Raw genomic sequence first — 23,218 nt, 5'->3', positions numbered from 1 at the left:
GGGCATAAAGGGGAGGGATGAGCATGAGCATCGGGATGCCAAGCGCAGCGCGCTGCTCCTCTCTAGAAGCCCCGGTGCAAACTCACATAGCAGGATGCGTTGAAAGTGAGGTGTGGGGAATCGGCTAAAAAGCCGCCGCGGAACCATGGGCAATAAGCACGAACAGAGCTCTCCCCTTTCCTTCAGCGAACCACAGGCACACAACATGTACCCGCAACTGAGCGCCAACAAAACAAGATGCACACCAGGCACACACGCTAAACACAATAGATTTCCCTGTTCTTTGTTGCGTTTGTCTGCCACTAGTCCCCTTGCTCAGCGCATCTGCTTGCTGCGAGGTGACGTCGCTAGGAAGGAATTAGCAGGCAGACACGATCCTTTCCCCTTCTGTTGCTCAGCGCCGGCCGCGGCAGCATCACCTCATAGTAAGCAGACGCGCTGAGCAAGGGGACTGGTGGCAGACAAATGCAACAAAGAGCAGGGAAATCCCCAGCCCTCATGGCAAGCGGAGGGGAATGGATTGTGTCCTTCCTGCTAATTCCTTCCTAGCTGCACTGCACACAGGCTCCAGCCCACCCGGCTCAGCTTCCGGTGGCTAGGAGTGCAGCTGACAGCTGCCACCGCCTCCTCCTCCTCTCCATGCTCCGGTGCTGCTGCTGCGTCCAGGGAAGCCTGCCAGGGACGCGCAGGCAGCCAGAAAACATGCAGGTGGGAGGGAGAGGGGGGCTGGCAAGGGGGGGGGAGAACTTTTGCCTTCCTTTCCTCCCCCCCTTAAATTCCCCTCTCCCGAATCCAGTTAGCCACCTCCTTCCCCTCACGCGTGCTTCTTGTCCCTTCAGTGTTTTTCCTTCCCTCCCCACTTAAACTTCTCTCCTGCTTCCAGGTAGCCTATGGTTACCAGATTTTTTTCAATGAAGTCTGCTGGCTCTAGGCTGCTGAGACTGCCACTGCTGTTGCCACGTTTCCCGGGGACATTTAATAAAATCCGGGGACTTTCCAGGGATGGAATTTGTCTGGGGACATATTTGCAAATCTGAGAACTGTCCCTGGGAACCGGGGACATCTGGTAACCCTATTCTGGAGGGTTCGCCGATCCTCTCAATTCTATTTTAGGAGGGGCAATAGTACCAGAGGAAATTTGCAAGAATTGCCTCCCCTCCACTTCTGTTAATATCAAAAAACCTTCTGTAGACAGAAGGACAAGACCTAGGCTTTTGCTTTGAGTTTTCACTTTTTTAAAAAAATGAGGCCCTCTGAATACCATGGGGGAAATGTTGTTTAGACTACTGTTCAGAAAAAGGAAATAGCTGAAATATTGCAATAGAGCTGATCTGCATATCATTCCCACTACATTGCTGAGGTTAGTGTACATGTCTATAGATTCATATGAATCAAAAACAATTTTCAGCAAATAGACTTGTTCTGGGTAAAAGGAGCTGCAAAAAGGAAGGTTGTAACGATTTTCAGATACTTAGCCCAGTTCACCTGAGAGATGCTGGCCAACTGTTTTGATCAAGATTAACTTGTCCTGCCCATAAAACTACAGGCAGAAAACAGTCACAGCAGATCACATTTTTAAAAAAATATATATATATTCTTCCTTTTACATATATTTGCCAAATAAAATAAAAAAATCCAAATCACAATACTTCTTAAAATGAACCAACAATTTCAGGTTTTTAATAAGGGGGTACATCAATCCTTGTTTGGGATCCTATTTGAATATTTTGCTGTCTATACTGAAAGCTGTATCACTAATTAGCTGCTTTTGGTGTTACTGGCATTCTGGTGAACGATGCTGAAGTGTCTGAGGAATCAGTCACACTAGTGAATCTTATTGCCTTACCTGTCAAGTGCTGTGCTAGTAGGCATACTCCTACCAAACCCATGCACGGGCATCTGGCGGAAATAGGGAATGCAGGAGAGATTGGCAGCAATGATGGCCAATGAATCTGAAGGATTCACAAAAAAACCATTTTGACCTAGGATCATATAGCGGTCCTGGAAGAGAAAGAAAGCGTATTAGGGGTAGGGCAGAAAAAATAAGTAGAGAGGTTCATTCACAACTGTAAAATCGGTCATCTTCAAGCTGGGGGTCTTTCTACATTCCCTCACACACAATCCAGCAAAAGGGTGGCTCATAACTCTTCCTTGGCTCCAGTCTCATAGCACTGAGATACATGTACGTATATGCTTCCCATTAAAAAATAATATTTCTATTGATTAGGCTTGACTAGGCTGTATTGTGTTTTTAATATTTGGTTGGGAGCTGCCCAGAGTAGCTGAGGAAACCAAGCCAGATGGGCTGAGTATAAATAATAAGTTGTTGTTTCCAAAACTCAGGGGAAATTCTAACTTGTTTGAATACATTTGGGGAACATTTTAAATCAGGGGAAACATGATTTATAATAAATTTTATATTTCATAACATTATACTGTCTCTTTCTCACCCTAAAACAAATCTTTTCTGGAGGGATCATGGTCTATTTATTGGCTCACATGGAGTTTGATTAAGATAAAAGGGCACTACCATTCTACACTAGAAAATCAGGCAAGAAATATATTTCACTAGCAACATTTTGCAGACCCAAGCACAGTGGGCCAGGAGTCACTGAGGGGAGGGGTTTGGAGGTGTAGAAGCAGAAAATGGCTGACACCAGCTTGGGATCAAAATGCAACCACATAATTGATTACAGGTGTAAGTTGGTTTTGGCATAGGCATTGCATATGTATCCTGAATCAGCCAACACAACTGCTGGCTGATAACTCCGTCAGGGTTAGGGTTAGGGTTAGGAGTTAAGCCTTCCCCCTTGACACAAATCAAATCCTGCCAGGTCACCATTTGAAATCTTCTACTGCCCACTAGCCCCGTCTGGGCTTTCAGACAGAACTCTACCCCTGGACTTCTTTACTGGGGTACCCTGAATTTTAATCCTGAATCTGGGGGTGGGGCACCAACCCACCTCCTAGCTTTTGAGTAAGGATCAAAATCAACGCCTTTTTCCACCAATGTTTTGACAGTTGCTACGAGGAAGGGAAATCCTCCAGACAGGACCAATTTGTCTGCAGGCAAATTCCTCCCTGGCCCCAAAGATGGCAACCGAGTAATTCTACAGCAAGGCCAGACATGTGTGCTGCCCTCTTACCTCCAGGCAGAGCCACAACATACAAGGTGGGCAGGTGGGGTGTCCATTCCAGACTGCCCTGCCTGCTTGAAATGCAGCCGGCTTTTATGCCCCAGTGGCGTAAGTGACCCAAGACTGGCTCTGCCAGGTCTGTCGTCAAAGCACTGCCCCACCCACCAGGGCCTGGATTGGTCTGTTTGAATTTTGAAGGCAATTCCGTCAGCCCCTGTGGCTGGCTGAGGCCAACCAAGATGTCAACTTGCTGCACAGGCAAGTCTTTTTATCACCACCACCACCACCCTCAGCTCTCCAGGAGCTGCCCTGTTCTGCAACTACCACTGCTTGGAAACAGTAAACGGTCTTTATCTGTGAGATAGATTTTGAAATTAGACCCTTACTCAAACTTGCTACTCAAGAGTGGGGCTATCAACTGTTTCCTTTATACCTGCTTGAACCATGTAGTGAAAGGGAAGAACTCCCTTCTTGCCTATCAGATCATGCCCTGGGAATCTTCCATCCACCAAGCAGGAAGTCTTTCCAGGCAGATCAAGCCAGAAGGGAAAGGATCAGAAGCTAGATGAGGAGAGTGGGAGCAATAATTGGATTGAAGAAGCCATTCCAGTTTCACTACTCTGTCCCCTGAAATGGAGATGCAACCTAGAGTGAATAGAACTGCACCCTTTAAAGAGGAGATGAAAGTGTGCCCCCAAAGTAGCATTTCGAAATACTCTTCGCCTCCAAAGTATCTTTCTGTTTTAAAGTAATATTTGTACAAGCTTGCATTTATATAGTTCCTCCATTAAAAAAAGACTTTATGGTTGCAGTACATGTTCAAAACTGTAAGCCTCACTGAATTTAACATCTATGTACCATATTGGCCCAAATATAAGCCGCACCCGCAAATAAGCCACAACTTTAAAATTCATGGGGTGGGGGGAAACAATACCTCGGCTGCTTCTGGGTGGGGGAGTCATGCCACTTTGCTGGTAGTGTAAGGTCGCGAATATAAGCCACACTTTAACTTTTCACAGTCAGAATTTGGGGGGAAATGTGCAGGTTATATTCAGGCCAATATGAAATATTATTTTTCATTTCCAGCAGCATGAGAGCTGGTTGATAGTTTTCACTTGTGACCTTGTGACCTTTCTGTAAGCAATTAAAGTTGAATTGATTCAACACTGAGTAATCTTTGAAAAACTGAGCTGCTCATAAACAGCAGAGGAATTTTCAAGGGCATAGCTGGTAGCTAGATCTTCAGTTTCTCCCACATTTTTAAATAGACATTTATTTGAAAGTCCCTCTGTGAATGTCAAAGTTGAACAAATAAAGACAACTCTTAAACTACCAAATCTGATCTTACACAAATACCTACTCCATCAGCATCGAAAGCAGCTCCAAAGCCATACTCTCCTCCTTTCATTGCCTCCAACAAAGAAGTGGCGTATGTCAGGTTCGGGTCAGGATACTGGCCACCAAAATCCTCCAAAGGAACACAGTCAACTGCAGAATTAGCAGGAGCTCCTAATTCATCACACAGGATTCTCCGGACATAGGGACCCATCACTACAAAAAGAATTGTTTTCCAATTTAGGGACCATCTTTTAATTAATGTCCAGATAGAACACCCACCATTTTGACCAAACAGAAATGGGATGAATTTATATTAAACAGGACATCATAAACTTCACTACAAGTTATGACAGAGGCTTCAGAAAAAAGAGGACAGTTTTCTGTTGAATGAGAAATATTCTCAGTCTGAAAGGGAGCACTGGAATATCACAAAGCACGGGACTTCCGGAGGCGGTGCCATTGGTAATGGCGGATTCCCTCTGAAACGGAGGGAGAAGCTCTGCAGAAATCGGGTCCACCGCTACAGCGAAGTGGAGGACCCTTAAAAAACCCACAGGCGGGAGAAGCCTGGGGCCGTGGGGCTCAGTGGGCACGCTTTGCGCCCCCCCGAACTGTCAAAGGAGCTCTGAAAAGAGCTCCAGAGCGGAGCGGAGGTTCAGCGCTGTGCTGGAGCCGATCGCTACTTCTGCGGAGAGAAGCTGCATAGCAGTTACCGGAGAGCACTGGCCTTTTTCCTGTGAAACGTCGGATTAAAACAGCTATCCGTGAGTAAGAATTCGGAACTTGGAAAAGATCAAAGCTTAAGACCTATAAAAATTGGACTTTGAATTTGAACTTGATACTTTGATCAGGACTTTGAACTTGAATTTAAATTCGGACCTGAAATCAGTAAAGTGCAAACAGGAAGTCCGCTTTGTCGATCCTGTAAATAGAATGAAAGCAAGGGACAAGGGAACTTTGAACCATTGACTTTTCTTTTATATAGAGCTAAATTTCACTGTCAGATCAAAAGAAACCCCCCCAAGCAGGGAAGGGGGGGATAAAAAATCCACCGCTCTACCTTTGATATTGGTCTGTTGGTCTGCTTTAAACAATTGCAAGGCTACTGTGAAAGCACCGTTTTATGGACATTGTAACTTTTGTTGTTGAACTCTGAGAAGGACTGGCAACAATTTAAGGGAGCTTCTAAGTTTGTAACTGTTTTACTCCTGCAACAATTGGGAAGATAACTGGGGAGTTGATGAAGTTACTGTTTAACAACCATTGATGAAACAATTTGGTACTCTGCTCCCCTAGAGGAACTTTGTGTCGTAGCTGGGGATTTTCCACTGCAGCTGTTATTGCTTATGGTCAAGAAGGAAGCTTGAGAACTGTGTGTGTGACCTTGATCTCTAGAGGCAAAGCAAAGCAATGGATGAGAAACAATCAGATAAGTCGCAAGAAAAGCCTCCAGAAAAAGTATCCACAAGAGCCAAAGCTAAACAACAGCAGCAGCTGCAGGCACAGCAACAATTTCTGCATAGAAGAACATCATCAGCAGGACTTTCTGCCCCACAAGTCACAGAAAGGGAAGAACTAAAAGGAACAGGCTTGGACTCTGCAACATTAGACAAGATCTTATTGGCTTTACAAAATTTGACAGCTAAGATTGATTTAAATACTTCAACTATTAATGACTTGGGGCAAAAAGTAAATGACTTGGGGACGAATGTGAATTCTAACACTCAGGCGATTGACAGATTGCTGCAGGAATCCAAGGAGACAAAGAAGACAGCGGAGGAAGCGAAAGAGAGGGTACTGGCAGTAGAACAAAAGATACCGCCGATAAATAAAAAACTGGATGAATACAAGGCACAATTCTCTCTGATTGAACTTAAAGAGAAACAGACTAATTTGAGAATTAGGGCGGTCCCAGAAACAGAAGAAGGAGATTTGATAGAACTTCTTACATCAGAATTTGAGGAGTGCTGGGACCTGGATCCAGAAAAAGAAGAATTCAAGATAGTGAGTGCTTTTCGATTGGGAAGGGTCAAAAGGAAAAACAGAGCGAGAGACTGTTTGATTGCCTTAAGGTCAAAAGAAGAAAGAGATAAAATACTGAGTCTCCACTACCAGAAAGCACTTGAGATCCAAGGGGTGAGAATTGAGATTTTTAAAGATATTCCGAAATATTTACTTGACCTCAGAGCCAACTACGGAAATTTGGTGGACCTGCTAAGAAGAAACAGTATTCTGTTCAGGTGGGAATTTCCGCAAGGCCTCTCGTTTACATTTAAAGGAAGGAAAATAAAGATAAGATCAGAGGAAGATAAAGTGAGTTTCCTGAGAGACTTTGGAGAAGAATTACAAAGAGAGGCCAGAACAAAAGACTCGGAAACACCAGGACTGGGACCGCTTGACTTAGGAAGAGCCCCCTTGGGACTGGACCAACTAGAGAAAGAGACACAGCCGACAAACCAAGAGCAACTCCTAGGAGCAGTTGGAGGAACATCATAACAACAACAACATGTCTCTGCAGATGTTAACCTGGAATATTAGAGGTTTGAACTCCCCTAGTAAAAGGAAGAGGATTTTCTACATGTTGAAAAAGGAACAATTGGACTTAATTTGTCTACAAGAAACACATATAACAAGACTCCATAGGAAACTATTGACAAATAAAAAGCTAGGCCAAGAATTCATCTCCTCAGACAAAGTAAAAAAAAGAGTTGTGATTTATGCAAAAGAGAAATTATCAACAAAGTTTCTCCTTAAAGATGAACATGGACGATTTGTGGCAATTGAAATACAATTTCAAGGAGAGAAATTAGTAATAATTGGAGTCTATGCACCCAGTGAGGGGAAATCAGAGTTTTATAAGAAACTGCATTAGACGTTAATGGACTTTATAGATTAAAACATCATTTTGATGGGAGACATGAATGGCGTTGTGTCGACACATATGGATAAATCTGAAAGACAGGTAGTTACAAAAGATGGAAGACTACCAAAGACCTTCTTTGAACTGACAGACAATATGGATTTGATTGACATTTGGAGAACTAAAAACCCCCTAGGTAGAGAGGGGACTTTCTTCTCTGAAGCCAATTTGACTTGGACAAGAATAGACCAAATTTGGATTACAAGAGGGATGGCGCCCAAAATTCGAAAGGTGGAAATCTGCCCAAAAATCTGCTCCGACCATAACCCAGTGAGGATGGAGATGAAACTAACACCGACTGGTTCCTTTAGATGGAGAATGAATGACACCCTGTTTAGAGACTCTGAAATTGTTAAGAAGGCCCAAAAAACTTTGAAAGACTATTTCGAAATAAATTTGAAGACTACTGTGGAGAAAAGAGTAATCTGGGACACAAGCAAAGCCGTAATGAGGGGGTTTTTGATTCAGCAAAATGCTATAAAGAGGAAACTTCAAGAGAAGAAAAGATTTTAGAGAAAATTAGAGAAGGCGAGAGGAGATTAAGGATTAAAGCTAAGTCACAAGACATCCTACGAGAAATTAAACTACACCAGGCACAATATCTGAAAATGGTTAATCAGGACATAGAATGGAAAATTAAACAAATGAGACAAAAAACTTTTGAATCGGCCAATAAGTGTGGAAAGCTGCTAGCTTGGCAGCTGAAGAAAAGACAGAAATTAAACACTGTTACCAATCTTGAAGTAAATGGAAGAAATATACAAAACCCACGGGAGATTCAAGACTGTTTCCAGAGATATTTTAAACAATTGTACACACAAGGGCCACAGAATGAAAGTAAAATTGAGGAATTTTTGGTAACAAATGGATTACAAAAAATATCTCAAGAGAATAAATTAACACTGAATGACAAAATTTCTGAACAGGAGATTGAAGGTGCCATCAAGAATCTGCAACTAGGCAAGTCTCCAGGCCCGGATGGGCTAACCTCCAAATATTATAAAGACATGAAGGACTACTTAATTCAACCTCTAATGGAGGTTTGCAATGAAATTATGGAAGGGAAAAGAGCGCCGGAGTCGTGGAAAGAAGCTTACATCACGCTTATACCGAAAAATGAGACAGAAAAGACACAACTCAAGAACTACCGCCCCATATCCCTACTTAATGTGGACTACAAAATTTTTGCTGATATTTTGGCTAAAAGATTGAAAAAAGTTTTAGTAACAATGATACATAAAGACCAAGCTGGCTTTCTCCCAGGTAGGAAATTGTCAAATAATACGAGAAATTTAATTGACATTTTAAAAAAATTACAAGTTAATATAAATACAAAAGCTGTATTGATATTTATTGATGCAGAGAAAGCCTTTGACAATATTTCTTGGAGCTTTATGAGGAAAAATTTGCAAGGGATGGGGGTTGGAGATAGGTTTGGAAACGGTATAGGTGCGATTTATTCAGAACAAAAGGCAAAATTAATAGTGAACAATGTAGTTACAGAAGAAGTTAAGATTGAGAAAGGGACACAACAAGGCTGCCCAATTTCCCCTTTGCTTTTTATCTCAGTCCTGGAGGTCTTGCTGAACATGATTAGAAGGAACCAACAGATTCAGGGTATACAGGTCGGAGTTAAACACTATAAACTTAAAGCCTTCGCAGATGACCTAGTACTGACATTACAGGAGCCAATCCCTAGTTCTAAAAGAGCTTTGGAAATAATACAAGAATTTGGTCAGGTGGCAGGATTTAAATTGAATAAATCTAAAACTATGGTTTTAGAGAAAAATTTAACAACAGCAGAGAAGGAAAGGTTTCAGGAAGAAACAGGTTTAACATTGGTGAAAAAAGTGAAATACCTAGGGGTGAACTTGACTTCGAAGAATGTAAATCTATTTAAAGATAATTATGAGAAGTGTTGGTCAGAAGTGAAAAAAGATCTTGAAATTTGGACAAATTTGAAGCTTTCCTTACTGGGTAGAATTGCTGTTATCAAAATGAATGTATTGCCAAGAATGTTGTTTTTGTTTCAGACGTTACAAATCATTGACAAAATGGACTGCTTCGAGAAGTGGCAAAAAGAAATTTCTAGATTTGTCTGCCAGGGCAAAAAGCCCAGAATAAAATATAAAATTATTACTGATGCAAAGGAAAGAGGGGGGTTTGCCCTGCCGGACCTTAAGATATATTATGAAACAGCAGCTTTCTGCTGGTTGAAGGATTGGCTACTTCTTGAAGACACGGACATTTTAGACTTGGAAGGATATGATAATGTTTTTGGGTGGCATGCATATTTGTGGTACGGTAAGGCTAAAGTTTATAAAGCATTTAAAAACCATATTGTCAGGAAAGCATTGTTTAATGTCTGGATGAAATATAAAGATTTATTGGAAAATAAAACCCCAAGGTGGCTTTCACCTATGGAAGCAAAGGCCCTGAAAAAGCTTAATATGGAATCTAACTGGCCAAAATATTGGGAAATTTTGGAGCAGGAGGGAGACAAAGTGAAATTGCAGAGTTATGAGAAACTTAAGGACAAGGTGCGAGACTGGTTACATTATTTTCAAGTAAGAGAGGCCTATCATTTGGACAGGAAAATCGGTTTCCAGGTGGAAAAATCAAAGTTGGAAACAGAATTGTTAGAACCCAATGCTAAAATACTGTCGAGAATGTATAATCTGCTGTTGAAGTGGAACACTGAGGATGAAACGGTAAAATCGGCTATGATAAAATGGGCACAAGATGTTGGTCATAATATTATGTTTGTTGACTGGGAACAGTTGTGGACCACCGGTATGAAATTCACGGCATGTAATGCCTTAAGAGAGAATATTATGAAAATGATATATAGGTGGTACATGACCCCAGTCAAACTTGCAAAAATCTACCATTTGCCCGATAATAAATGTTGGAAATGTAAAGAAACTGAAGGGACATTCTTTCACCTTTGGTGGACGTGCCCAAGGATTAAGGCTTTCTGGGAGATGATATATAATGAACTGAAAAAGGTATTTAAGTATACCTTCTTGAAGAAACCAGAGGCCTTTCTTCTGGGCATGGTCGGCCAATTGGTGCCAAAGAAGGACAGAACCTTTTTTATGTACGCTGCAGCAGCAGCAAGAGTACTCATTGCAAAGCATTGGAAGACGCAAGATCTACCCAACCTGGAAGAATGGCAGATGCAAGTAATAGACTATATGGAACTGGCTGAAATGACCAGCAGAATTTGAGATCAAGGAGAAGAGCAGGTGGAAGAGGACTGGAAGAAGTTTAAAGTCTATCTACAAAAACACTGTAAAATCTTTGAATGTTGAGGACATTGAAAAGGAAAAGAAGGGTTTCTAGTGACTGAGTTAAATAAGAGCACAAAGGGAGGGATTAAGAATCAAAATGGATAAAGAATGATCTTGCTGAACTAATTATTACATAGAATACAAGTTCCGGAGGCGGGTGGAAGTAAGGAAAATAAGGTTTTGAAGGTTATAATTGGAAAGTGAGTTTTTTTTTATGTTAAAATCTCCTTTTTTCTTCTTTTTTTGTCTATGTTTTCTTTTTCTTTTGTAATGTTTGTGGAAATTTGCTTTTTTGTTCTTTTTGTGTAAAATGCAATAAAATATTATTAAAAAAAAAGGAATATCACAAAGCACAGGAATCCAGTTGTGCTCAACTTGTCTAACAATTCTACTAAATAACCCTTTTGATATCATTCAAATCCCTTCTTCATAAGAAGCCATTTATCTCTATTCAGATAAACAAACGCCAAAGCAAAACGAGCAGAAAGTCACATGATACAGTCTTAATAGAGTGTTTGTGGAAAAGTACGTGTTTAAAAGTGCCTGTACATTACAGTCATATAAGAAAGCTTTGACACTGGATAACCAGGCCAGAAATTATGTACGTTCCATAGCTGGCATAGTCAAGTAAGAAAACTTCACCAGAGTGTCTGAATCTGCAGTTATTGAAGGCGATATTTCACACATGAACCTGGGGTTCCCGGAAACTGTTTTAAGAACTGCCCTTATTCCATAACATTAGAGTTTTGTGGAACGAGACAAAAAAGACATTGTCTCATTCCATTTTTATACCCAGGGCAAAGCTATGGAGTTTATTAATACAATATGACCTGTCCCTTCCTATGACTGTTCTTTATCAGGGCCAACTCAATTCAATCTTAAATTTTCATCTGAAGAAATATCCTATCTTTACATAAAGTTCCTTTCACTCAGACTTGTCTCTGACATAGGAGATTTCTCAGTCTCCATCTTCACCCCAACTAGGGGGATAAGAATACTGAGCTATGTTGTAAAGAAGGGGTAGTCAACCTTTTTATATCTGCCTCCCACTAATGCATCTTTCTTGATGGTAAAATTTCCTTACCACCCACCAGCGCTCGATGGAAGGAGGATTCAGTTTGTGCTGTAGAACTTTCTACTGCCCACCTAGAATCCTGAAACGCCCACTAGTGGGCAGTAGGGACCAGGTTGACAACCCGTTGTAAAGATTACTTGGATAATATATTCGAAACATTTTGAACACTGTACTTGTAACATTAACAGTGCAATCCTGTTTGTTTTCTCAGAAGTAAGTCCCAATGGGTGGTATTCAATTCAGTTTTACTCAGAGTAGACCCATGTATCATGAAAGAACATGAGTTAGGCCCATTAATTTCAATAGATCTAATCAGAGTAAACATTAGTTGAATACCACCCAATGTGTTTAATGTGTTTATTCTAGTGAGCATTGTTTAGGATTGCTGTATAAATTATTACTGCATAGCAACTACCTAGCTATCATGCTCATGTTTGAAACAACATTTTATTTTCATTATATTAGCATTTTACATGTATAAAAATGGGCCTCCTTACCTCCATTCATGGCATCAATTCTGATCTTAAGTTGATTTGGCCCTGTTAGCAACCCTCTGATGGCACTGAAGTCAAAGACAGTCCGTAGAAGATTGAGGTAGACTTCCACTGAATCTATTATTTCAACTGTGCAAATAAAGGTCCAAGAAATATCTAGTTAGTGTATGTTGTCTTTCAGCAACTGAAAATAGATGGCACAGAAACTTTGGGGCCTAATCCCTCTACAATGCCTCAAGCAAATACAGCAGCCAAGTGCCTACAAAAATACTCCTGTTATTGTGGGGTGATGTCAGATGCCTCCTATTGTCAATATTCTAGATATTCTAGGAGTAAGCAAAAATCCTATTTGCGAAGTGAAGGCTAAGCAAGGTGCCATAATCAAGGAGGATACCCAAGAGATAGGACCACAGGCAAGGGTAAATTGGGCAGTCGTTTTGTCTAGGATGAAATTAGAGATGAAGTGACACCCATGTTCCAGCCAAAAATCATTTATTTATAAGTATCACAAGCCAGCCAACATTTATTACTGCTGTCCTGTTGATTTCCATAGTGAAGTTAAGCACATGTTCATGTCTTTCCCATCATATTAAATTGGATTTGGTGCTTAATTCTGGCTGGATCGTATTTATATCTGTTAGAAATAATAATAATATCTTTAATACGGTCAATGACCAGAAAGCAATTTATAAGAAAAATACGACATTATAAGCAGTATTGTGCTACAAATAACAGTGGAAATATGGCCAATTCACAGAATTGGTGCTTATATTTATGACCAGGTTTCGTCTGTTAAGGTCTTAAGAATTAAATTCAAATGTCGCTACTGTTTATTATCGTTCCTTCGATGTTTACAATTTGAACTCCGTTGCTGACATCATTGCTCGTCTTATTCTTGTTGCAATGTAACAATACTTTGCCACAGGCCTGTTGATTTCAGGCTCTTTATCAGCTAGGAGGTGTCTGATATAAGTGTCGTCTGTACTACAGGGTATTTTCCTCAGAATCGGTTCGATCAGCTCCTTTCTTGAGTCTCGATATAAAGGGCAGTATAAGATGACATGCCTGATGGTTTCGATTTCATTGCTGTTACAGGGACATAATCTTTGTTTGATCGGTATTTTGTTGTATCTTCCCTCTAGAAGAGCTGAAGGGAGAGCGTTAAAGCGGGCCCTGGAAAATGCCCATCGGTGTTTTGCGTTGTCTAGAACTTTGAGATAGTTTGCTAGATGGGGTCTTTGGGAATTGTACAGGAGTTTATAGGTTATCGGAAGTTGATTAAAGTCATTTTGGGCTTCAATGTCCCTGAGTCTTTCTTTGATTATGTTCTTGGCCCTTCCCCTTTCTAAACTTAATAAATACTCTGGGGAGAGACCGTATGTGGCCAATTTTCTAAGAATGCCCTTCCTCCAACTGGATTGGAATTTGTCAAGAAGCATCAGGGAAAGTAGTCCAACCGGCGAGTTGTTAAGTCTTAGCCAAGTGCATAAGGTTCTTATCCATACTTTGGTTTTAATGCTGTATAAGCCCGCTTCCAGTCGTAGGGCAGCGTTTGGAACGCATTTAGGTGTTTGCAGGAGTGATCTAAGGAAGCCTGATTGTATCTTTTCATATGGGTCTAGATCAGAGAAGGAAACGAGTGGTGCGCCGTATAGTATTCGTGCTGTTGGTTTTGCAACGAATAATTTAATTGTAGCAGGAATGAAATTTCCTCCCGTTGTACGGTGGTATCTTAGAATTGCTGTTGTACTTTTTTGTGCTGTAGTGGAGCTGTAATTTATGTGGGCAGTCTTCTTCCTTGATGCTTGGAATATAACTCCTAGATATTTAAAGCATGTCACTTGTTCAATCTCCTGATTGTCTAAATTCCATCTGTATATTTTTCTTTTATTAGAGAAAACCATGATTTTTGTTTTTTGGTAGTTCACTGCTAGTTTCTCTTCTCTACAATATTGGGATAAGCTGTTAAGAGCTCTTTTGAGGCCCATCTGAGTCTGGGATAGTATAACCGCATCGTCTGCATAGAGTAGAATAGGCAGTTTTTTGTCTGCAAATTTTGGGGCGTGTGTATCCGCTCCTTGTAGGTGGTCTATTAGGGAGTTTATATAGATGTTGAACAAAAAGGGGGCCAAAATGCATCCTTGTTTAACTCCCTTTGTTGTTCTAATAAAATTAGAGTTGGCCTTCTTGACTACATCTTATACGAAGTCGTGTGTTGTTGTACAGTTTAAATATTAGTAGCAGCAGACGTCGGTCTATGGATGTCTTGTTGAGTTTGTCCCAGAGTCGGGTTCTTAAGATGGAGTCAAAGGCTGCTTTAAAATCTACAAATGCTGCGAATAGGTGTTGATTGTGTTGCGACGTGTATTTCTCAGCTAAATGCTGTAAGATCAGGCAGTGATCCATTGTGGATCTCCCCTGTCTAAATCCTGCCTGTGCATCATCAAGAATCTTCGCTCTTTCTATCCATTTGCACAGTTTCTCGCTGAGGTGTTTAGCGTATAATTTACTTATTATATTCAAGAGGCTTATGGGTCTGTAGTTGGGGGGATCATCCCTCAAGCCTTTTTTGTAAATGGGGATAATGATGGAAGTCCCCCAGTCATGTGGAATCTGTGCAGTTTTGTCTATATATGTAAACAGAGAGGCTAAGAAGGGGGCCCACCAAGTCGCATTGGTTTTAAAAAGTTCCGCTGGTATACAATCAATTCCGGGAGCTTTCCCGTTCTTTAGTTGGTTAATCAGCAAATGAGTCTCTGTTGTTGAGACTGCTGGCCATGGCTGAATCTGATCTTCCAGTATGTCTAATGCATAGGATTCAGCGCTAGATTCCTCATAAAGATTATGAAAGTGTGTTTCCCAGACTATCTGTTAGAAATGTCCATGCTCCCTTTTTAAAAATGTTGCCCACTATTTAAAATAGAACAAAATAATAACAGCAACAACAAATAAAAATAACAGTTGTTTTAAAAGTAAACAAACAATTGATTTAGAAACCTAAAGTAATAAAAACAAAAACCTACCATAATCAAAACTGAGTAGAATGTAATGAAGGAATCAGAATGTAAAGCTAAAGTTTAAAGCTCAGCAAGTAGAAGCTAAAAATGAATATGCCCGGTGAAATAAAGTTCTAGAAGCTAACATGAAATAAGAATACAATTAAAGTAAATACAGTGAGTTACAGGGCTGGGCTGGATGTCAATCATAGCCTGTGAAACATTGACTCCAAAATGGCATAATAAGGTGTAGCAAAGATTTCCTGAAACCCTCAAATGATCATAGGGGAAAAGCCCTCCTAAAGATTGGAATGGACAATCTAACTTCATTGTAAGAGCTGAGCAGCTGGGAGACATTATATTCACATGACAACATGGAGACAAAGAATACAATACCACGGAAAGGCTTGAATTTGTTCTCCAAATCAAATTCTTGTCTTCCTAGCCGAGATAAGTCAATTCTCAGGTCCGAACAAATGGCATATTCTTCAAGGGTTTTGCTGATCTGGTAGATTTTGTCAGAAACAACATCAGGAGCTGGTCCTGCAATTATAAATGCATACATTTATAAAGTCAGTACAGTGTAGGTAGTTTGAACACACTCAGAAAAACTGCTGGAGTAAAATATGCTCAGGATCAGAGTATTGATTTGGTATAGTGTTAAACTGAGAAACAATGCAAGCTTAAAATAGTGTCACACATATCAGCAGTACATGAAAGTTATATTGTAGATGTTTGTAGCCTACAGAATGCTTCCTTTTATCATTGTCTTGAATTCTAATGGGTCAACAGCCTAAGTCTCTGGCCTTTGATCTCCTAAGAAATGTAATTAAGCCCTTTGAATTTGGTGAATAATAGTTAATTTTCCTAGTCTACTACATGGAACTAAAAAGAATATGCACTCATATTCAGGACTACATGAAACTGAACTGCCAGAAAAAGAAGGGTATATGTTTGATAAATAAATGTCATACAATTTTCTATGGGCTTGCACAACACCCTACATGACCAAGTAGGGTGACCATCCAAAGGACTTCCGTGTATATAAAAATGAGACTTCATACTAGTAGGTTTCAAACGACACCAGATTGTGCAAAAGACAATAATAATGGCATGTATAAAATATCTAAAAAGAAGTTGGCAATGCCTCCAGGACATTTGATCACTGAGCACCTGTTGGTTTCTCTAGGATACAACCCACTAAAATAACTGAATCTATTAAAATCTTAGACAGCTTAGAAAAATATAGAAACAGTATTTTTGAATTTTTAGACAAGTATAAAAGTCTATTTTCAATCTGGTTTCTTCAAAACAATTGATAACATAAATCTTAAAATTACATACCTCCATTGGCAACATTAAACTTAACTCCAAATTCTCCTCCAGGTCCTCCAGGGCAGTGACTAGCAGTCAGAATAATCCCACCGGCTGCTTTGATCTTTCTGATAACGCAAGAAACAGCAGGGGTGGATAAGATGCCATTCTGACCAATAACCAATCTTCCAATCTAGACGAGCCAGATAAAAAGAACAAGATCACATTTTGTTGGCATGGGGTTGAGTTACTGGGTGATGCTCAATGATACCAAACAAACATAATGAAGAAACAGTGCCATCTATAAGTTCAGTATACAAATTATTTTATTTAAATTATTTATTAACTAAAAGATTTCTGTATTACCCTTCACCAAAAATGGTCACAGGGCAGCTAACAAAAATAAAGTAATACGAGCAACAAGTGGCAGGAAAGGGGGCATAATGGGCTTCTATGCGCTTTGTCATTGACCTCTGTCATAAGACTTAATGAACAGCAATATTAAAATGATTCTCATGTTACTTAATTAACATAATCATAAAAATGATTTCTGCAACAAAAAATATATTTTTTAAAACCCTGGAATCTAAAAGAATATAATGTTGGGGTGAGACATAACTTCAGTGAGGAGATAATTCTGCAGATTATAGCTTTTGTAGATATATTATATTATTATATAGTAGATATAATTGTATGAACATTTTTACAAAATTGAAATCAGAAAATGTGCAGATTGAGAATCATGTCCTAAATTATAAGATTAAAAGATATGGTAACTAGAAAAGAGTTATTGCAACCTAGCATTGTCTAGAATGATGTGATGCAAGAGCCAGGGTGGCATAAGCAGATCTGGGAAATGTCAGAGATAATTGTTGCCTCTTCATTGCTTTTAGAATAAGATGCTTTTATTCAACTTATTCAAACATTTATTTGAGTGTACTCATTTCAGTAAACTATAGCTTGGCCATTTTTTAATAAGATGCTTCTAACCTAAAAGCAATTCTTTACCTTAGCATTAGCAATTATTGATGCTTTATTTACAGTGGTGCCTCGCAAGACGAAATTAATCCGTTCCGTGAGGCTCTTCGTATAGCGGTTTTTTCGTCTTGCGAAGCAAGCCCATTGACAGCTTAGCGGATTAGCGCTATTAGCGGTTTAGCGGCTTTTAGCGGATCAGCTGATAAGCGGCTTATCAGCGGATCAGCTGATAAGGCTTAGGGCTTAGGAAAAGGGGGGGAAAAGGGGAAAAAACCCCGCAGGAACTCGCAAGACATTTTCGTCTTGCGAAGCAAGCCCATAGGGAAATTCGTTTTGTGAAGCGCCTCCAAAACGGAAAACCCTTTCGTCTAGCGGGTTTTCCGTCTTGCGAGGCGTTCGTCTTGCGGGGCACCACTGTACTTCAAAAGAACAGATGCCTAACCACAAAGTGAACTTTACAAGAACTTTGCAAGTACACATGATGTAGCTACACGGTTGGAACATGAACACGTATCTATGCACGCATCTATGCCTGTTGGTTAAACAAACATACAGTGCTATTGCCTGTTGGTTAATCACTTGTCTTCATCAAGTAAGGAAGTGGCTTGAACTTAACATACAGTGGATAGGAGCATAGAAATTAGGGTAGCTTGTGGTCTGCAATAAAAACGTTCTGCTGATATGTCAATAAAGTTATCTAGGGGGGCGTGTGACCATATCTGTACAATGATTAGTAAGGGAAATGGGATGTTATTATGCTAATTAAACAAACAAGGTTCCCCGGGGGCTTTCCACGCTTTTTCTGTAAGGGAGGGGGAGAATGAACTTCGAGGCTTTAAATACTTGTATAATTTCCTGATTCTGTGTGCCTCCTCTGACACTTTGTGTAACCAGGTCAACCACTTGCAAGCATAATAAAGCTTTCCTAATTCACCAACTTGTCCAAGGTCATTTTATTAAGGATCCAGAAGACTCAAAGTCTTGATGGACCATTTTTCATATCTAACAGGAAGCCAGAGTCCAAATCCCTACTCAGCCATAAACCATAATATGGTTTAAAGCATGCCATGACAGCAGCCACAACGCAGGAAATGACTTCGACTGGGTCTCAAACCCTTTGGTGAGTTAGGGACTTCCCCTCCATGTGAAGACAGGCTTTGTCGGATTGAGGAACAAGACAAATAGAGGCTCCAACCTCTGCTGCCTTGCGGCTATACTTATTCATGAGAAAGGCTATGGGAGTAAACCCTGAGGAAGAACCTGTACCTGCTGCCTTGCAAGACATCTTTGGGAGAAGAAAGGGCTCAGGAGTCAACCCTACACAAACCCAAGTCCCCAAGACAGGTAGATGGTGTCTCATACACCTCCTTCCAACAACTCCTGCAGCTAAGCTTTCCTTTGGACCCTATCAGTGAGGCTGAGAGAGGGGTCTTGTTGTCTGGCCAGTCCAGGACCTCCATAACACTGCCCAGGCTTGCACTCCAGGGAGGTCACTTCAGTGCTGCTAATACAGCAAAAAGAACGCGGGGGACAGCAGTCACAAGTTACTAGCCTCTGCAGCCACAGCAGGCACTGTGATTCTCCTGTGCTTTGACTTCATTCCATTGTCTTTTGAGACAAACAGTTGCCAGCAACTCTGATTCAGTAAGGAAGATGTGCAAAAAGAGTTGATATGTTTGAGGTTTGCGTCCACATTGTAGTGCTTATCTGGGCCACCCAAAGCTACTAATTTTGCAGTAAGACTAGAACTGGCCAGAAATTTTGTGTCATCAAGTGGTCTTCCAATCTCAAATAGTTTTTTTAAGAATAAATGCTACTAAAATCAAACTATCATTACAAAAATGTACCAGTAAATTAAATTGCAACACTAATTTACATCCTTTCTTAGTACAGCCATTTATTAGTTCATGTAGCACTCTAAAGTACAGATATTCAGCTAAGAGCCTGACATTATTAAGAAAAATCTGCTGTCAGCTATCCTGGTCAATGACATAACAACACTAAAGTTAATGAGAAAGAACTTATCCCATGTGGTATGCACAAAAAACTGTGCAGCCAAACTCTGTATGCGCTAGATTGGCAATCCAAGAGTCCTGGTTAGGCCCCATTAACTTTTCAACTACAGTGGTACCTCGGGTTAAGTACTTAATTCGTTCCGGAGGTCCGTTCTGAACCTGAAACTGTTCTTAACCTGAAGCACCACTTTAGCTAATGGGGCCTCCTGCTGCCGCTGCGCTGCCAGAGCCCGATTTCTGTTCTTATGCTGAAGCAAAGTTCTTAACCTGAAGCACTATTTCTGGGTTAGCGGAGTGTGTAATCTGAAGCGTATGTAACCTGAAGCCTATGTAACCCGAGGTACCACTGTACATGGAAGTATACAGGTAGCAATGAATGGAAATCTGGGAGTCTCCATGAAGATGCAAGAATCTGAAACTGTATGCTTAGATCTTCAGTTGGCATGAGAGAGAACAGACAGCAATTGCCTTTCACGGTGGCCTTTCAGCTTGATTAAAGAGATGACTGATTGCTGGGACCTGCAGCTTTCACCGAGTCAGATTTCTGTGTTAAAAATAAAGGCCAGAGTACAGTGCACTTCAGAACACTTTGGCCTGGTAGGTTGCACTTGCCAAACATAGTGTGAATTGTGGCTGTTCAACCCATTCTTACAACAACAAAAAATTGGTGTTAAGCAGAAACCAACTAAGAAAGCTATAATTTCAAAGCTTTATTTACCCATTATTTTTGCTTAATATAGAAATAACTTCAAAGTCCCTTGAACTATTCATTTATCTAAGGTTATGTGTAAACTCAGTGGAAGAGGATTAAAAAAGAAAGTATTAAATGTAAACCATTTGTTGGGGGAGATTACTGAAGGCAAAAAAGGGAGGCAGGCTCAGCAACAGGTATAAGTCTCAGCAGCTACTAAGTTCTGGTTTGATGACAGAAAAGGTGGGGCCAGCCAGGCTAGAAGCAGTTGCCCTGTTTAAGAAGTCCAAGAACAGGGTAAGGAGTTCAGAATTGCATGGAGCAACTGAGTTGTTCCAATAGGTTGGTATGCACCCCCATATGCTTTTAAAGATGGGGCAAGGCACTGAATTTGGGAAGGATGTGTCTGTTTTATTATCACATTTTTGTGTTGCATTAGATTGTTATAAGGTGTACATTCTTTGTTTCTTCAGCTTGTAAACCGCCTTGAGTATTGTAAGATAGAAAGGCGGTATACAAATTAAAAGTGATGAGGAGGATGAGGATGTTCCCTACAATGGGAGCATCACAAGGTCCTGGGTGAACAGGCTATGCCCTCCGATTCTGACTCTGCTTCCTCTGCTCCTAGGGGTTGCTGACACTCACTCCCCCAGATCCTTTCCCTGGGAGGAAAGAGGGGGAATGGGAGTCCTGCTATTCCAACTGCAGGAGCTGAATACAGGCGGGGGCAGGAGAGAAGGACTGTCATCCTTCTCTGTTCCCCAGTCCCAGACTCTCCATTATATCCTTCTGTCCCCCATCCTCAGCAGTTTCAACCAGCCACTAGGGCTAGGAAATACATCAATATATCGTCCAAAACTGGTTTTGAATCCACATTATGACCTGTTTTGACCTGGCAATACCTTGTCAGGTGAATCTGAATAGAATTTGAGGGAAATTTTAACAAAAGGATTGGGGACTGACAGCTTCCCGGGGGGTGGCTCAGCTGAACTGAGGCTTTTCTTGGCAGGAAGGGGAAAGTCACTGCTGCTGGGATTAAAATCTGTAGAGGGAAGGGGACTTCCCTCTTCCAAACTGCACATACCCAAGCTTGGAAAAGGGGAGGACAAGCAGCGCACCACCATCTCTTTGTTTTGCTCACTCGCCTTCTTCCCCAGCGCCACAATCCCTTCCCCTCGCACTGAGGGAGGGCACCCAATTTCCCAAGGAGGAAGGAAGCAGCAGCCTCAGCGGGTGTGCATCTTCACCTCAGAGCTGCTCCCCCACCCCTGCCGCTACCTTTCCTCCCTACCTGGACTGAAGATGGCAGCTTGACACCCCCCCCTTCCACTCCCACCCTCTCAAACCACGAGGCTCCAGGTCAAACCACATCATGAGGGGCTGAGAGGAGACAACCAAGTGGGAAGCAAATGCACTAGGATGCTGCTGGCCAGGGAGGCATTCCTCCTCCTGCACCCTCAGAACTGCGGGAGGAAAATCCATGAAGCCAGTCAATGCTTCTCCCGATTCCTGTTACCCTTCTGTGTATATGCGCATGCGTTTGTCTGTGTCGCCCTGTGTAGAGAATCTGGATGTTGGGGTGCAGGTTCCCCCTCCAGCGCCTCACTCTTCTGCTTTCCATCTCCACTCCACCCTGTCCACGAATCAACACGAGGTTTGGCAGCTTCTTCCTCTCCACCTCTCTCTGCCTAGGTAACAGTTGACCCCATTCACCTCTACATAGTTCACCCTTATTTCAGACATTGTGATATATCAAGATATTGTGGGATTTAAAGCTACAGTCAAGTGCAACATTCCGACAGAGGACTAACGGCCTCCATGTTCTAACTGGTTGCTGTGACAACCGGTTTGTTGGTTGCTGGTAGTTTTGAAAGATAACTGCTCAGTTGCAGTCACCTCAGGACCAACTTCCCTCTGGTATAGTTTATTAGCATGTTATGTAATCTAAGCCTGCCTTCAGGTACATCTCTGTAAACCTACATGAATCTGAGAGTAAACTAGTTTTATATTAACATGAATCAGATTTGTGTGTGCATTCTTTAAGAGGGATTCAAAGGGATTTTTATCCAGGAAGGCATCTTTATTAGCAGAACTCTGATGAGTCAGTAACAAGCTGATTGCTGCATAAACTTATAATGGGGATTGTTTGACTCTGCTAAAGTAAACCTTCCCACCATGGGTTATGGGCCCAGAGTTGCATAATTTTTTTTTACTTCCTGGTTATCCAGTGGGGATTAAGCAAGCCCCTCCCTTCCCTCAGAGGTTACAGTTACCTAAGGCAGTGAAGATCTGTTTTATATTTTTGAGATGGCTAGTGTGATGGCTAGTTGATAGTGATCTAGGCCGAGGCCTGCCTATGCTAAATGAACATAATTTTGTGAACTGGAAGCAACGCTTAATAGCACTCCTAGATACAAAAGGAGTCCTGGAAGCTATAAAAAGCCCCTGGCCTGCAACCACAGATGAGGGTGATTTAATCAAGATATGAGCTTGGGAAGAAAAGAACAGTAAAGCCAGATTCATCATTTGAATGGGCTTTGCGATGAACACCTCTCAATGATAAATTTTGAAGATAGTACATCTCAAATTTTAAGTGATATAGAGTACATGTTTGGAGACACCATGAAGAGCTCCTACAGAATGTTAATACATGAGTATTAGACTCAGAATGAATTCTAAAGATGAATTCACACAGCATATGAACAGTTTACTGAAATTATTCAAAAGATTCAGCTTACTCCTAAACCATTTTCTGTTATCATCCCTAGGACCAAGATTTGATGCATTTGTTAGTATAATGGACCACAAAGAAGGGTCCTGACCATTTATTTGAGGAAGGGTGCAGAGGGAGAGCTGAGTCTCCAGAAAGAAATGTTAGGAGTAAAGACAGCAATTATGCGTCTAGGCAGTTTGCAAGGCCCAAAGACACACAGAAAATAGTAGTTTGCTTCAATTGCAAGAAGGAAG

At 41.1% G+C, this 23,218-nt stretch overlaps 1 protein-coding gene across 1 annotated transcript in view; it reads right to left on the bottom strand.

Moving 5' to 3' along the window:
- PGM5 (phosphoglucomutase 5) overlaps positions 1–23,218 on the bottom strand; it is a 133,997-nt gene that overhangs the window by 93,065 nt on the left and 17,714 nt on the right. The window contains exons 2-6 of the mRNA XM_079996098.1: positions 16,598–16,760; positions 15,650–15,796; positions 12,261–12,386; positions 4,498–4,688; positions 1,847–2,001 (exon numbers count right to left, since the gene is read on the bottom strand). Coding sequence (XP_079852224.1) covers positions 1,847–2,001; positions 4,498–4,688; positions 12,261–12,386; positions 15,650–15,796; positions 16,598–16,760 — 782 coding nt within the window. The remainder of the gene's footprint in view (positions 1–1,846; positions 2,002–4,497; positions 4,689–12,260; positions 12,387–15,649; positions 15,797–16,597; positions 16,761–23,218) is intronic.

This window comes from Podarcis cretensis, assembly GCF_951804945.1.
Source record: "Podarcis cretensis genome assembly, chromosome: 11".
NCBI classification, from domain to species: Eukaryota; Metazoa; Chordata; class Lepidosauria; order Squamata; family Lacertidae; genus Podarcis; species Podarcis cretensis.
This window is presented reverse-complemented; position numbering and strand designations above follow the sequence as displayed.